Here is a 16238-nt window from a genome sequence, read left to right on the forward strand (position 1 = left end):
TTGTATCTACCCAAAGCATGGTTCAAAGATCAATACTCCAGGGCTTCTCGATCTTCTAGTATGGAGAGATTATGGTGTGGAAGGGGAAGAGGTGCAATTGGTAACACTATAGAATGGGAGCACGAAAGGGGTGCATTTGGCTAACATATTGGCCAAATAAGCATACAACATTTTCGACTGAGTTGGAGACGAGAAATCCTTCATCCAACACTTTTTTTCTTTTTTTATAGAAAAATGCAATTGTATTGAAGTGGTTGAGATGAACAACAAAAGATTAGGTCACAACTTGAAGCAGAAACCTGTATAACTTCTATCTTGTATATGCACTCCTGTTATTTTTCAGGAGAGAGAGAGAGAGAGGTAATTTTGACGAACCATCCGGGTTTTGATGAAAATTAGTGATACCCCTTGATACCGATCTTTCATGAGATACTAACCAAAAACAACCACATTGTTGAAATATTTCCATCCTACAGTCCTAGGATACGATATTAATTAAAAAGAATGAACAAGAAAAACCATAATCAAGAAAACAACCACAACACAAGAATTTACAGGAAAAAGCACAGAGCCACACCAATTTCACTATGGTCAAAAGGCTCTACAATCTTTTTCCCAAAGAAAATGACCTTTTCTTTGGCAAGGCATGGAAGGGTTAGTGCTCAGCAGAGGTGAAGATGAGTTCAAGCATTTACCAACTTAGCTAAGCTGGCATCTTCACAAAAAATGACTAAATACCCTAAGGATTGTAGGTTTAGTATACTATCTACACAAAAGTAAAGAATTTTCCTTCCGACGGGGATGACTCCCAAGTAGAGACACACTTTAGCTTGACCCATGGAACGATATGACTAAATACCCGAATGATTGTAGGTTTAGCATCCTATCAACAAAAAAGTACAGATTTGTCCTTCAGAAATGGGGGTGACTCCAGTTATTAGAAAAAGATGACAATGGATCCGAGACTGAACAGATTAGAAAAAAGATGCAATCAATTTGGTTCCAAGCTGAGTATACTGCCATTTGTTATTCCAACCTATCTGTGAACTAGAGGTGTCAATGGATCAGTTCTGGTTTTGAGTATATCAAAGTTCCCAAAGTATCAGTTTATCTATTAAATACATCCATTCTAGTTCCTGTAGGTTCTGTTCAATTCTGATATGTCAATGGACTAAACTAATTTTTGACAATTATGATCAACAAGACAAGGACAAGTTTTTTGCTGTCAGCAGGGGTGAAGGTGGATTCAACGGGAATTGAACTAGGTCATGAGATCAAACGAAAATGCATCAGGACCGTTAGATCAAATTCATATAGATAACAAACAGAAGGGCAAACATCGGGAGTGCTCGTCTGTCACAGCACTAAAGGAGACAAGTAACTGCTTATATGACTAGGTAGGGAAGGCAGGAATGTATCTACTGTCAGAAAAGGGTCCTGTCTGGGAATGAGATTCATTGATTTCTACACAACATTGGATGAGTGACTAGTGTAACAAACATAAGGGAAAAAACAAGTGTTTAGGAACTTAAACTCGGGCAGGTTGGGATGGATTGGGGATCTATCCGAGCTCAACCCAAACTTGACAAACTCCAACCCACACCCGCTCCCAACCTGACCTTGGGCATGAAATGCTCAACCTGAGTCCAACCCAAGTCAGGTTGAGCAGATTGATTCATTCATAATTAATATTGGATAATTTAGTAATTATTAGGGCTTAAATAAAGAAAAAGTGTTATGTCAAAGAATATAAATTTTGCAATAATTTGTTTCAAAATTTACATACAGGAAATTATAAGCATATTTAAAGAAGATGATAATGATAATCTAAAATAATCACCCTCTATTTATAGTTAATCGTGATTTCTAACAAAGACAAAACACTTAAAGTTGTAGTATAATCCTTGTATGGCAATATAGAATTACATAAACAAAAGCATTAATAACGAATCAATTGATTATATAATGAAAATAATCACATATTAGTGAATAAGAAAGAAACAAAGATATAAGAAACTGTCTTTAAATTAAAATCATATTAAGTTTAGGTTCAGTCAAATCAGGCAACCCCATGCCTATGCCCAAACCCAACCCTATTTGATTCGGTCATTTTTTTTTCCCGAACCCAGATCAAACCCAAGCTAAATATGCCCAGGCCTTACCCAAGGTTCCAACGCAATGGTTTCGGGTTTTGCCAGCTCTTGTTCCCCTGTACAAGTCAACGAAATCTTCTAACTATGAGAAGTGATTGTGCCACCTGGAACGCTATTCCATTAGAAGTCTATCCTATGGTTTCAAGACATTCAATGGTTTTCCTTTTGAAAGAAAGAAATTAGAAATCTGTTTGTCAGCATGGTTGTCCAAATCGAAATGATGAGAGGCAAATACAAAAATAACTATGTAACAGCATTTTCAGCAATTAAATGTCTGACCCAAGTTAACACGAGGTTTCCATTCAAGTATCCTCACTGCAATTATGAAACAACAACAGACAACATAATTTTTATTTTATCTTTGGCATATAGCTAGCATTCAGTTTGCTATAACACAAAACAAGACACCCGAAGAAATACAGAATCTAGAAGGTGGATCCATTCCATCCAAAGTTGGAACCCTGCAAGGATGGTGTACAAAAGAAATTGAGCATCAGCATCGTCTGTAGTCACACTTAAATAGTATGAAATGATAACAAATTTAGGTACAGAAATTGAACCAAGGTACTTGATAGGAACAAAAAAAAAATTGATTAGTAGTAACTTTTTCTTGTGGCTTCAAACAGTTAAGGGTTATTTACATGATCTAGTGCTGGTGTAAAGCATGCAAACACTGTGCATATTCTTGACTCTGATGGGCCTAAACAAACAGGAAAATGCAATGAGATGAAACAGACGGGCAGTAATGTAGGGCTGCAAGGCAAGTTGGGTGGTTGGAGGGCAGACACCCTTAACCCGAGCATTGAGCCTGCGCCCATTAACCCAAGCTCAACTTGAACTTGAGCTCCTGAATTCAGGTTGAGCTCAGGTTAGCCCAAGTTCAATAGTTTTGGGCAGGTTGGGCTTGTTGAACAAGCCTAATTTTGTTTTGATTAACAAAGAAATTTTATATCTTAAATAATAAATAATTAAAAAAATACTTTAAAAATATATAATTAATATATATAAAAAAATTTACAAATAAAACTCATTGAGAAAGTGGCCGAGATGGCCAACTACAGAATACAGTAAGAACGACAGAGATTTAAGGATTTGATAAATTACGAACTCAATCCCATCTCCCCACAAAATCTTCAAAGAAAACCCATCTGAATATTTATATATTAACATATAGCCTCGGGTTCAGGTTGAGCTGGGTTGCCCGCACACTCAATCTGAAGTAAGATCAGGTTTGAGTTATTCTAACCTATGTTCAATTCTTGGCCAACATAACTCAGCCCAGGCTCACCCATCAATCGGGTTCAGCTCGGGTCAGCCCCACCCAAGGTGCAGTCCTACAATAACGTGCTAAATTAGGTTAAGTAGTCGATATGGCTTGCCTTAGTGTCATAGAATTTGAGGAAGAATCGAGACTTGGGAACAGACAGCTTGCTCTCAAGAATCGTGGCAATTGCACCACTCAATTTCTTGTTAACGTCAGAATTGAGGCCCCCAATGGATACCAGCTCACCATAAGCGGTAGGTTCTTCTGTCCCGCCAAATGACATGGGTACTGATCCCTTGAGCACAATCATGACATACTGAAAATTAACAGAACCCAACTAATGAATTTTTTAACGTGTGAGCAGTAAAAATTAACACGTAAAAACAACCAAATGACCTGATATAATCATATATTGAGATATATTATATAATTGATCTGATAAAAAGGAAAACACATGCCATTCAGGAAGTACCATCTCACAGATTACTGATATGTATTAGGAACCTAGTCATACCATTGTCATATGACACACGGGCTGTACAGACTTACAGTTTGCTTTGGTTGATATAGAATACATCTGATTCAAACGATGCATTGGTGCATAATCTGAATCACAACTTGCTGATCTGAGTCAGTATGAATCATCCAGAGGCAACATAAATCAATATGGGTTCAATGTTCCTCAATTCCCAACAACTTGGTCACGATTTACTCAACTTATGGGATATCGGGTTTTCTTGGTCAACCTTTACCAATATTTTGTATGGTACGTAAATTTAACATAAAAATAGTTATTTTGCTCAACTATCCAGTTATTAGAAACCAGGTGGTTTTATTAATGAACATAGAGAAAAAATGACCAACAAAAGGGGACAAGCTCCTACTTCCAAAAAAAAACAAAGCCAAAGAAACCTATACAATGTTTGACCCTTCCACCATTCTTTGGCCAAAGCTAAACAAGTTCATTATTCACAAGTGAACATGACCAAAGAAGCGTTCTTATTTATATTACATGCTTTGTGTTCTTCAATAAAGCTGTCTAAAGTGGAGAGGATGTTGCTCATAAAGTAATATTTGGGTAACCGAAGTGGACGCGTCCTCATGGGTGTTATAACAGACATGCAAATTGACTAACCTAAAGAGAAACTTTCATGATCAGAAATAGAATCAACTATACTTTTTACCTTGATGAGTAGAAAGATTAGGAATGGCGAAATCAGAAATGAGCACATTCTGAAATCTAGGAGTAACCCCAATAAGAGACAATGAAAAGATAATTGAGATGGTTTGGAGATGTGCAATGAAGATTCATGAGGGCACCAGTGAGAAGGAGTGCATTTGATGCAGTTTGAATGCTCTAAAAGGCCAATGGAGTTGTCAAGAATGACACAGATTAAAGTAGTAGAACTTATGAAGATACTTGTCTCAAAATGAAATATAGAAATTAATGCAAAATAGTATGCAAGCAAACCATCCAACTTGCAGTAAAGGTACATTGCCTCCACCAACTCTCATTCCAGCCTCAAATGAATTCTTGAAATAACTCAACTCAGAAAGGTAGGTAGATTATCGTCCTTCCTTTCTATTCAGACACGATATGGGACAACCTAAGGTTTTGATTGTGGTAGATTGAAAAGAGTATAGGATTAAATTAGGTTCAACTTAAAAGGTGTATATGGTGTTGGAAATCAAAATCCTTAAGGTTTGGAAATCAGGATTCAGGGTTGGGATTTTCAGTGGGATGAGCTTTTACACTAAGAAGGCTGTAGAATAAAAGTTAAGGTAGTGTTTTGAGGGCTGAAGAGAGCTGCGAGAATTCGAGTCAACAAAATATGCTTAGTATGCAAGTTACACTTTTTTATTGGCCATCAGTTAAGGTCTCCACTCTGCCATGCTTCTTCTTCTTCTTTTTTTTGGATAAGTAAAGATGAATTTATTAAAAGAAAAGGAGGTCAAGGAGACAATCTAGAAGAGTATAACAACAACAACAACAAAAAGGGACAATGACCACAAGAAAAAAAGAAGCATGCTTCTTTCAGTTATTGACGTTCTCAGTATGACCATTACCGCTATCTTTCCTATTATATTACACTATAAAAAATGGTCACAAATATGGATTTCTGTTTACCCCCTTTAAACCATGTTGTGATCTCACAAGGAATATCCAAGGGTTGTCTGGATTCATTCTTTGTTTATTGCTAAGTGATGCCGGAGCAATAGTATTGAAATGAAGAACCAAAACAATGCTGTTTTGTTTTCCTTTTCTGTGTTTTATTGTTACTAGGGGCATCCTGGTAATTTTCTAGTTATTTAAAAGAGTCATGCGATCACTAAGGGCATTTCCGTCCATTGTGATCACAAGTTATTTGGATGATTCAGGTTAGAAGTAAATGAGTGGTCTAAATTTGTTTTATTAGGGTTTATCATTAATACATCTCTTTCACATTATAAAGAAACTTTTTGACTGGAAATTTCTACTAAAAAGAACCCTTCTCAAAGGTTTTCCCTTAACCCATCAAGCAGCCTTAGGTTTTATAGTTCTCATTGCTTCTATCATCTTTTCCCCTTAATTTATTTCCTTTGGGTCTGTTATCAACCACCCTCTTGGCTGGATCAGTCCTCAACTACATCATATTGATATCAAAGCCAAATCTGGTCCATCCACGGCAGCACGAGGAAGAGGCTGTGGAGCAAGAATGAACCAAGCCCAACAAGGAGAGATGTTGGAGATGCGAAGGATGATTGAGCAGCTTACCCAGGAGGTTCATAACCTTCAATGTAGAGAACGTGCAGAGGCTCGAATGGAGGTACCGGAAGGCAACCGTGAACCTTCAAATTTATCGGAAGGTGAATCCGAATAAGATGCACATGAAGTGTTTGATGAAAATCCTTTTCATGGTCCCGCGGTTCGTGATCAACGTGAGCGTGGTAGACTTGAAGATCGATTAGCGAGAGCACTCGATTTAAATGTTGGAGCAAAGATTGAGGTGCCTGATTTTAATGGTAGAATGCATGCCAAGGAATTTCTTGATTGGGAAGCCACCATAGAAAACTACTTTAAGTGGAAGCCGATGGTAGGGGATCATAAGGTGTTGTTTGTGAAGATGAAACTGAAAGGAATGGCTCTTCAATGGTGAAGACGTCTTGATGAGCAACGGGCAAGGCAAGGAAACTTAAAGAGTAGTACATGGGAACACATGAAGATGAAGCTTCGCAAGCAATTTCTCCCTGCTGATTGCATAACACCCTTATATGAGAAGTTCCATGGGCTGAAACAAAGGGACTTAAGTGTGCAAGATTACACTACTGATTTTAACAATTTGTCTACGCGGGTTGGGCTGAATGAGACTAATGAGCGGCTTACTGCGCGATATATTTCTGGTTTGAGACTAGCCGTTCGTGATGAGATGGGAATTATAAGGGTTTCCAATCTCGAGGATGCTTACTAAAATGCACTTCGAGCGGAGGAACGTGTCACTCGTTTGGGACCTCATCGAATTCCACCCAACCATACCAATGCAGCAATTAATGTGAGGAGTTTGGAGGTAGGCCAAGGTGTTAGTAGTGTTCCAACAGCCGTTAGAAGGGATAAAAATGCTCCCACTGCAAGCCGGGTGTCTAATCGAAGTATTGGGGGTAGTGAAGGTACAAGTAAAGGGAAGGAAATAGCAAAATTCGGTGTTGTTGATGCTTCTGGCAGCAACACAAATACGTTTGAAAACACATCAGCAACACGATGTTACTTGTTGAGAGCATGGACATACTTCTTATATTTATCCCCAACGACTAGTCAACCTTGCCGAAGGTGAGAGTGAAGAGGAGAATTATGATGCACCAATATATGATCAATATGAGGAGGAAGAGGAAGAAGTAGACTTATTGCCTATGCAAGGAGAAAGCATTGTGGTTCAACACGTAACAACACCGAAATTGGAGGAAGCTGAAGATTGGCGACGGAGAAGTATATTCCGCACACACGTTTGTTGTGGCGGGAAGGTGGGCAATGTCATTCTTGATGGAGGCAGCAGTGAAAACATGGTGTCCAAAGAGGCAGTGGAAAAGCTCAAGTTGCCAATTGAGAAACATCCTCAACCCTACAAAGTTACTTGGTTTCAAAAAGGTAACGTGGTCCCCATTACCTCAAGGTGCTTGGTTAAATTTTCAATGGGTAAATGAGTATGAAGATGAAGTATGATGCAATGTGGTACCAGTGGACGTTTGTCATATTCTATTGGGAAGGCCTTGGTTGTTTGATCAAGATATGACCCACCAAACGACACCAAATACGTATATGTTTTAGTGGAAGGGAAAGAAGTTAACGTTGCATCCTATGAGAGAAGAAGTTGCTAGTTCTTCCAAGAGTGGGAAAATAACAAATATGTTGTTTGCACGTCAATTTGAAGAAGAAAGTAAAGAAATGGAAATAGTTTATGTGTTGGTGAGTAAGCCTACGAGTGGTGACAGCAAGAGCAGCAATACTTATCCTCCAGAAATTGTCCAGCTGTTGGTGAAATTTGAGGAGTTAATTCCACCTGAATTACCTAGTGGGTTGCCACCTATGAAGAGTATACAACATGCAATCGACTTAGTTCCTGGAGCGTCCTTGCTGAATCAAGCACCTTATTGTATGCCACCCATGAATCAGTTGGAAGTGCGAAGACAAGTGGAGGAACTCATACAAAAGGGCCTGGTACGAGAAAGTAGGAGCCCTTGTGTTGTTCCAGCATTACTTACTCCAAAAAAAGGACGGGTCTTGGCGATGTGTGTTGATAGTCGTGCAATCAACAAGATAACAATCAACCGATTTCCTATACCGCAACTAGCGTACATGTTAGACATGTTGTCGGGGTCATTTGTGTTCTTAAAACTTGATTTGAGGATTGGGTATCACCAAATACAAATCAGGCCTGGTGACGAATGGAAGACAGCTTTTAAGACCCCCGATGGTTTATATAAGTGGCTTGTAATGCCTTTTGGACTCTCTAATGCTCCAAGTACATTCATGTGCATGATGATCAAGGTACTGCGTCCTTTTATCGATTATTTTGTTGTTGTTTATTTTGATGATATTTTAATATATAGTCGTAACAATGATGAGCACCACAAACACTTGCAACAAGTTATGGAGGTTCTATACCATGAGAAACTCTACATTAACTTGAAAAGGTGCTCATTTTTGCGCGACCAGGTGGTATTTCTTGGCTTCATTGTGTCAGCAGAAGGGTTGAAAGCTGATCCAAAAAAGGTAAAGGCCATCATAGAGTGACCAACTCCTTAGACCATTGGAGATGTTAGAAGCTTCCATGGTCTAGCCACATTCTACAGGCGATTTATACGCAATTTCAGCTCCATCATGAGTCCCATAACCGAATGTTTGAAGGGCTCCACCTTTATGTGGACCAAATTTGTTGATCGAACTTTTGCAAAGATTAAGCAAATGATGACAGAGGCACCAGTACTTGTATTACCTGATTTTGAGAAGGCCTTCATGGTAGAATGTGATGCATCTCACGTGGGCATCGGGGATGTTTTAAGTCAAGAAACACGACCTATTGTCTTCTTTAGTGAGAAGTTGATGAAGGCCAAAAGACGTTATTCCACGCATGATCTAGAGTTTTATGCTTTGATCCGAGCACTTCAGCATTGGCGACACAACTTACTACATCTCAAGTTTGTAATATATTCAGGTCACATTACGCTATCTCAACTCCCAAAAGAAATTAAATCTGACCACGCCAAGTGGAATGATTATATTCAGGAGTTCAATTTCTCACTGAAACACAAGTCAGGTGAATCCAATAAGGTGGCTGATACATTGAGTAGGCAGGTTATGTTATTGACTACTCTGCAAGCTCAAGTTATTGGTTTTGATGAACTGAAAAATCAGTATGCTGTTGATACTTATTTCAGCAAAATACTAAGTGAATTAGAAAGTCCGTCAACTGATTTGGCATTTCCATTTGTTGTACATGACGGTTACTTGTTTAAGAATAGTAAGCTTTGTGTGCCGAAAGGGTCTCTTCATGAACAAATTATACGGGAGCTGCATGGTGAACAAACTTGGGGGACATTGGGGTCGGGACAAAACTTTGGATCTAGTGGCAAATCGATATTATTGGCCACCGATGAACAAGGATGTTGAAAGGCTGGTTCGTAGGTATCGAGTTTGTCAATATGCTAAGGGACAGTCACAAAATACTGGTTCGTACACCCCCTTCCTGCCCCTACTTCCCCTTGGATCGATCTTAGAATGGATTTTGTGTTGGGCTTGCCTAGTACAGCAAGGGGTTATGATTCTATTTTTGTAGTTGTGGACCGATTTTCGAAAATGGCTCATTTTATACCATGTCCCAAGAGTACAGATGCATCTCATTTGGCTGAATTGTTTTTCAAAGAGATAGTTTGGCAACATGGTGTTCCATCTACTATCGTTTCAGATTGTGACGTCAAGTTTGTGGGGCATTTTTGGCGAACACTTTGGAAGAAGTTGGGTATGCAACTGCAATATTCATGCACATACCATCCACAAACCGATGGACAAACGGAAGTGGTTAATCAGAGCTTGGGAAACCTTCTTCATTGTATAGAGGGCGATCATGTGAAGTTGTGGGATATGGTGTTACCTCAAGTGGAATTTGCTACCAACAATTCCGTCAATCGAACTACAAAGAAGACACCATTTGAGGCTGCATATGGAGATAGGCCACAACATGTCATTGACTAAGTTCCTTTGCCTCCTGAAGCAAGGAATAGCGAAGAAGGTGAGGCCTATGCAGATCATATCAAACGTATTCATGCTGAAGTTCGTGATGCTATTAGGACGAGTAATGAGCATTATCAAGAGGATGCTAACCAAAAGCGTCGTATCAAGGAGTTCAGGGAAGGAGATCAGGTTATGGTGTACTTGAGAAAAGAGAGATTCCCTCGTGGTACCTATCACAAATTGAAGTCTAGAAAAATTGGGCCGTGCAAAATTGTTAAGAGGATTGGTGCTAATGCTTATGTGGTAGAATTGCCAAATGAACTCCAAATTAGTCCCATATTTAACATGGCTGATCTATTTGATTTCTATGGGTTTGATGGTGATGAGGACCAAGCAGCCGCAACTGATTGGGCAGAACAACTTCCTAAGAAGCCACGCGATATGATTGAAAACATTCTTGATATGAAGGAAGTTATCTCACAGCGTGGCAGCCAGTACCGACGCTTTCTTATTAAGTGGTTGGGCAAACCTCCAAGTGGAAGTACCTGGATTTCTGAAGAAGAGCTGAAACAATCGGACCCAGCCATCTATGATCAGTACAAGCATGTATTCTCGTCGGAGTCGAGATCTCTTAAACTAAGGGGAATTGATGCCGGAGCAATAGTATTGAAATGAAGAACCAAAACAATGTTGTTTTATTTTCATTTTCTATGTTTTATTGTTACTAGTGGAATCTTGGTAATTTTCTAATTGTTTAAAAGAGTCATGTGATAGTCATGTGATCACTAAGGGCATTTCTATTAATTATGGTTACAATTTATTTGGATGATTCAGATTAAAAGTAAATGAGTGGTCTAGATCTATATTTAGTAGGGTTTATTATAAATACATCTCTTTCACATTGTAAAGAAACTTTTTGGCTGAAAATTTCTAATAGAAATAACCCTTCTCAAGGGTTTTTCCCTTAACCTATCAAGCAGCCTTAGGGCTTATAGTTCTCCTTACTTCTATCATCTTTTCCCCTTAATTTCTTTCATTTGGGTCTGTTATCAACCACTCTCTTGGCTGGTTCAATCCTCAGCTACATGACTAAGTAACACAATAACCATGTTCATTTAGGAAAGTTACAGAATTGTTTCCTCCTCTATTGGTCAGTGTGAATGTAACACTTATATGGTCATACATAAAGCTTTTGAAAAACTTAGATGTGGCATCAAAGTGAACTCCATTAGTGGCAGCTGCTACTCTAGCTCTTCTTAAAGTGAAAAAGGCTAGACTTGTCCTGAGTTTCGCTAAAATTTTCATGAGTGACTTGCAAAGGTTCTTAATCAAAACTAGTATGGAGTATGTATTCTCAATCAATGGAGGGTGGGGGGAAGAAATTGAGTGCTACCAGTCTATCAATCCAGGTTCAAATTTGTAACTTTTCTTCCTCTCCTTCTTTTTGTCCAAAAATTTTATAAATGGTTACAAATCAGTTCATTAGTTTGTATTCTCATTCATTAGTTTGTTCTTACAATTGCATTGAGTGTTTCATTAGTTCTTTTTAATGTACCCATTTGTTGGAATGTATCCCCGAGATTTTAAAACTAAAATTGAACAGTTGTGCTCGCGTGTCAAAGTGTTGTAAAAGTTTATTTCTCATCATAATGTATTTCATTAGAATGCAGAGGGTTTCTCTTAAGTGACACGATTAAGATAAAATAAAAACTAGCTTTTGCATGTTGGAACGGTGGATTAAAATATAAATTCTTAAGAACTAGCCAAATTAGTCCATTCAATGAAACCCATTCATAAAAAATTAGTAATGGAATCGTTTTGAACAGTTTGGGTAAGATGTCACCAAATGGATTCATTCGGTATATTCGTTTTTTTTTTTTTTCTAAGTGGGGTGCGTTTTGCGATATGTGGGGAACAACTGGACAAGGAGAGTGAGTACTCTAAAGAGACATTCAGACTTTAGATTATCTTCGAAAAGCGTTTACATGCCATTTTCTATCAATTCTAAATTTTTTGCATCCATTTGTAAGAAAATTAGACTCAAACAACAATTAAACTGTTGCACCTCGAAACAGGGACAAATAGACCAAGTAGTTCCTCGTCACAGGAGATTTAACTAAATTTACCAACTAAAGTTAAGGAAAACACTCAAAAACTGGAATGTAAGTCAGTAGTTGAGTTGCAGAGATTAAATAACTAAAAAACTATAAGAGAGAGAGAGAGAGAGAGATAACCGACGGCTTCTGGTTTGCCGATGATCTTAGCGACAGTCTTGGTGGATTCAGAGAGGATGGAGGATGTGTCTATCCCATCCAGGCTCACGTTGGTGGACAGGTTCAGGCAAGGCATCTTCACTCACTCCTATTTTTTTGTTTACTCTCTCCCCTGTCCCAACACACAAAAACCCTAAATACCGTCTCGTGGTCGTGGACTCATTTATTGCCTTGGAAGATGCCACCTAACCCAAGTGTGCATTTTCAAACTCGGTCAAACAAAACTCGGATAGACCAACTCAAATCGGCATCCTCCAAGAGCAAGTGGACATCGTAAGGCTGCAACTCGGGCAAATTGGGGACCGGGGATCAACCCATGCCCAACCCACACTTAACAAACACCAACCGGTGCCTGTGCTCAACCCGACCTCTATCGTACAATGCTCAACCAAACCCAAGCAAAATGGTTTGGCTCATTCCTCATTAATACTAGGTAATTTAGTAATAATAATGGCTTAAAAAAAAGATAAGTGGTATGTATAAAAATATAAAATTTGCAATTATTTATCCTAAAGAAGATGATGATAATTAACAAAAATTTGAATTGTGAATTGTAGATGCGATTCTAAATTACCTTTACCAACTCTATTTTGCAACTCAGATGGAATGCTCCTTATTCATGTCACCTGCAAGTACCGGTGTGGTACCTACCAAAACTTCTTCGACAATCAAGTTAGGTTTTGACGAAAAAGAAGAAGAAGAATGCTTTATATTGTGTTTCCACTCAATTGAAAGGAAAAAAAAAAAACCCTTTCTCTCTTGATCTTAGATCTATTTATATGTTTTCCCTAGAATCTAGGATCATGATTCCACTCCTCTTAATTCAGGACTAAATCATGGAAGATCCCATGACCTATGGAATCTTAACCAAAGCAAAATCATTCCAATTCTGGTTCCCTAAATCTTGGGATTTCAATTTGATCTTTGGAGATCAGATTTGTCAAACCCATCTTGTTTCCCCTACTCCGACGTCAGGGTAGAAACCTAATCCAGCCCTACGCTGTCATAGGTACCACTTTCTTGGAGTCCTGTCCATTCCCTTTCCTTTAGTCAGGATCATCTTGTTCAGCTCAAACCTGTCACAACTTTTACCCTCTACAGTTGCCCCCTAAAGAGAAAGCGCGAAGCTTCGCCTTCATCTCAAGAATTGTTCCCAATTTCGAATGGATGTCATCATTAGGACACACCCTTATCACAATCATAACGTTTGTCGTCTCCTGATTAATGGACCATCATCACGCCTATACATTCCAAGTCAGAGCCTTACAAGTGTCCCACTATGTCTCTTCATTAATCCCAAGCCATTATTTACAATGTTTGAGATTTCAAACGTATATGCCACTTCATTGATTTTCCCTCTCTATTGCTTGGCTATAAATAAGACATTTTTACAAATTTTCAAAACTTTTATCACCTTCTCAGTTACACACACTATGTAATTTCTTGCTTCGAGCTCTCTTTCTCACTTCTCAATTCTCAAATCTCCAATGGCTTTCAACACTATGCAATTTTGTCAAAGTTGCAACACCCATGATCAATGTCTCAAAATATTGATTTATCCACATTTCTCCCAGTAATTTATTTCGATTTCCGTTGCTATTTTGTTATATTAAGTAAATAATCATGTTAAGCCTCTAAATATCATGCTGCATATTTCACCATATTTGTCGCAAAACTTGATCATGTACGTGTTCACTGTGCAGGTTAAAGATCAAATCATCAAAAGTGGACAACCAAAATCATTAAATCGACTTTGCATTACCATTTGGAGGGCCAAATAGTCAAGCCAACAAAAATCCAAGACTAGAAGAGCCAAGTCCACCGCAACGCGATTAGTGCATGGCGTGGTACGGTGAAACCTACATGGGTCGCCCAAATTTTTTGGGATTAGTACTTATACATGCTCCTAATTGTAATATGCATGGCAGATTGAAATGGATTCTTCTAAAACCTCATTTGTTTATAAATAGAACCCTTTCTCAATAAGGAAAGGGCCCATCTTCCTTTAACCTAAGGCCTTTGGCCTTTTCTCTTGTATTTTTCATTTTAAATTAAGTTTTATTTTTAAAATTCTGTAAATCTGTGAGAGAGCAAAAAAGATTGTAACATTTGGTCTTCAATGAATACAAGAACCTTTTTATTTACCTCTTCTTATTTCCTTGGTCTTTTATTATCTTGATTTTCATCAAGTAGAGCTGCATTTGTCAATCTCTTGCTTTGAACTTTTCATTAACATGGTTGATGACCAGCTCTGAGTCACTATAAAATGTGGAATTTTGAACTCAGAGCTCGGGTAAGGTTTTCATACTTGAATCTACTCGTTCTTTTGATTCTCATTTTCTCTAGTGTGACTATACTGCCCCAATGTCTGACCTTTTTGAATTTGAGGACCTATCAACGAAGATTTTCCACCCAAACTCTACTTCCCACTGATTTATAATATCCTCCATCGTTAGTTCTTTTACCAACAATTCTGGATTCTCCTCCATAGGAAAATTAGCTAAAACATTTGCCATAACCTACCTTTTTATTGAGATTCCTAGCTGATACTCTATTTTGAACTTGGCCAGTTGTATTGCCCATTTTGCAATCCTTCATTTTTGTTTTTTCGAGTATAGTCTTTAATGGATACTTTGTGATGAAGTGGATTTTATGTGCCTAAAAGTATGGCCTAAGTCTCAGAGTTGAGTAACTAAGATCAGACTGAGCTTCTCAAACTTCATATAGCTAGTTTCTACATTAGTCAAGGTTTTGCTTAAGAAATAAACTGGTTGTTCTCTTAATACCCCTATCCTAACCAGTACCGAGTTGATTGCGTACTCTGATGCTTCTAAGTACAACCTGAGTTCCTCCCATTCATTTGATTTTGATAAAATGGGAGGTTATCCCAAATACTACTTCAATTCTGAGAAGGCTCGCTGGCACTCATTTGACCAATCAAACTTCTTCATTTTCCTCAATAATAAGTAAAGTGGTCTGCATTTGTCAAACAATCTGGAGATGAACTTGTTTAGTATTACTATCCTTTAAACCAACTTTTGCACTTGCTTCTTCGTCTTTGGGAAAGACATCTCCATCAGAACTCTAATATGATCAAGGTTTGCTTCAATCCTGATCTTAGTAAATGGTATCCCAAGAACTTCCCTGACATGATCAAAAAGTACATTTCTCGGGCTTGAGAGGCATATGATTCTTCTTATCTGAAAAATACACCTAAAAACATCCTCGATCCATGGGTGCGGATCCACTTTTATTTTTTTGGGAGTTAACACCTAGTTTTACAGTCTAAGAACCAAAACATGACTCTAAAGGACGAGAAGTACTAAACTATGAAATAAAACTATGGGTACGGGGTTCATATTACGGGATTGGAAGGTGTTAGGCACTAATCCCGCCCGACGAACGCCGATTTCTACTTTTCTTCAAAAATTTTACATTGTAAAAAATAACATAAATAAATAATTACCTTTCTTTACCTGAGTGATTGCAATAGTCGATTCCCTTAAAAACTGGTAGGGAGCATTTCTCATGTGAATCTTCTCATTTTTATCTCCATAGCTATATCTATTTATGATATTCAAGATGAGACTTTCTTCCCTTAGATCTGAATCTTTTACTAACTTTTGGAGTGTTTTTAAGAGTTTCTAAGTGTTTTTTAAGTGAAAAATTAGGGTTTGGGAGTTAGGTATGGATTAAGGGATTCAGAATTAAGGTTTGAGAAAGTTTTAGGAGAGTTTTTGACTTCTATTTTTTAAGATTTTCTAGATCTACGAGATTAGGTGATGGAGACTCATTTTTAAAGAGTTATATAAGATTAGTATTTGATTAGGTTTCTTAGATATAAG

General features: G+C 38.0%; 1 protein-coding gene across 2 annotated transcripts; it reads right to left on the bottom strand.

Moving 5' to 3' along the window:
* Window positions 1-2385: 2385 nt before the first annotated feature.
* LOC147396398 (uncharacterized) lies at window positions 2386-12532 on the bottom strand. Of its 2 annotated transcripts, XM_086450454.1 has the most exons (4): window positions 12359-12532; window positions 3533-3733; window positions 2795-2853; window positions 2386-2614 (listed from the first exon to the last, which is right to left on the bottom strand). In XM_086450454.1, exons 1-3 carry the CDS (start codon window positions 12467-12469, stop codon window positions 2800-2802), a joined length of 366 nt encoding a protein of 121 aa, XP_086306580.1. In that variant the 5' UTR covers window positions 12470-12532; the 3' UTR covers window positions 2386-2614; window positions 2795-2799. The 2 variants fall into 2 exon arrangements, with proteins under 2 accessions (XP_086306580.1, XP_086306581.1); XM_086450455.1 differs by lacking the exon at window positions 2795-2853 and having other exon boundaries at window positions 12359-12529.
* Window positions 12533-16238: the final 3706 nt, after the last annotated feature.

The sequence above is a fragment of the Akebia trifoliata genome, chromosome 8, assembly GCF_017979445.1.
Source record: "Akebia trifoliata isolate Shusen 1 chromosome 8, ASM1797944v1, whole genome shotgun sequence".
Classification (NCBI taxonomy): Eukaryota; Viridiplantae; Streptophyta; class Magnoliopsida; order Ranunculales; family Lardizabalaceae; genus Akebia; species Akebia trifoliata.

Coding starts and splice junctions, on each gene's coding strand:
- LOC147396398 (XM_086450454.1), bottom strand. CDS start 12,469: ATGCCTTGCCTGAACCTGTCCACCAACGTGAGCCTGGATGGGATAGAC. Junction 3,734..12,358: donor TCATCGGCAAACCAGAAGCC/GTCGGTTATCTC, acceptor GTTAATTTTCAG/TATGTCATGATTGTGCTCAA. Junction 2,854..3,532: donor TCAAATTCTATGACACTAAG/GCAAGCCATATC, acceptor CTGTTTGTTTAG/GCCCATCAGAGTCAAGAATA.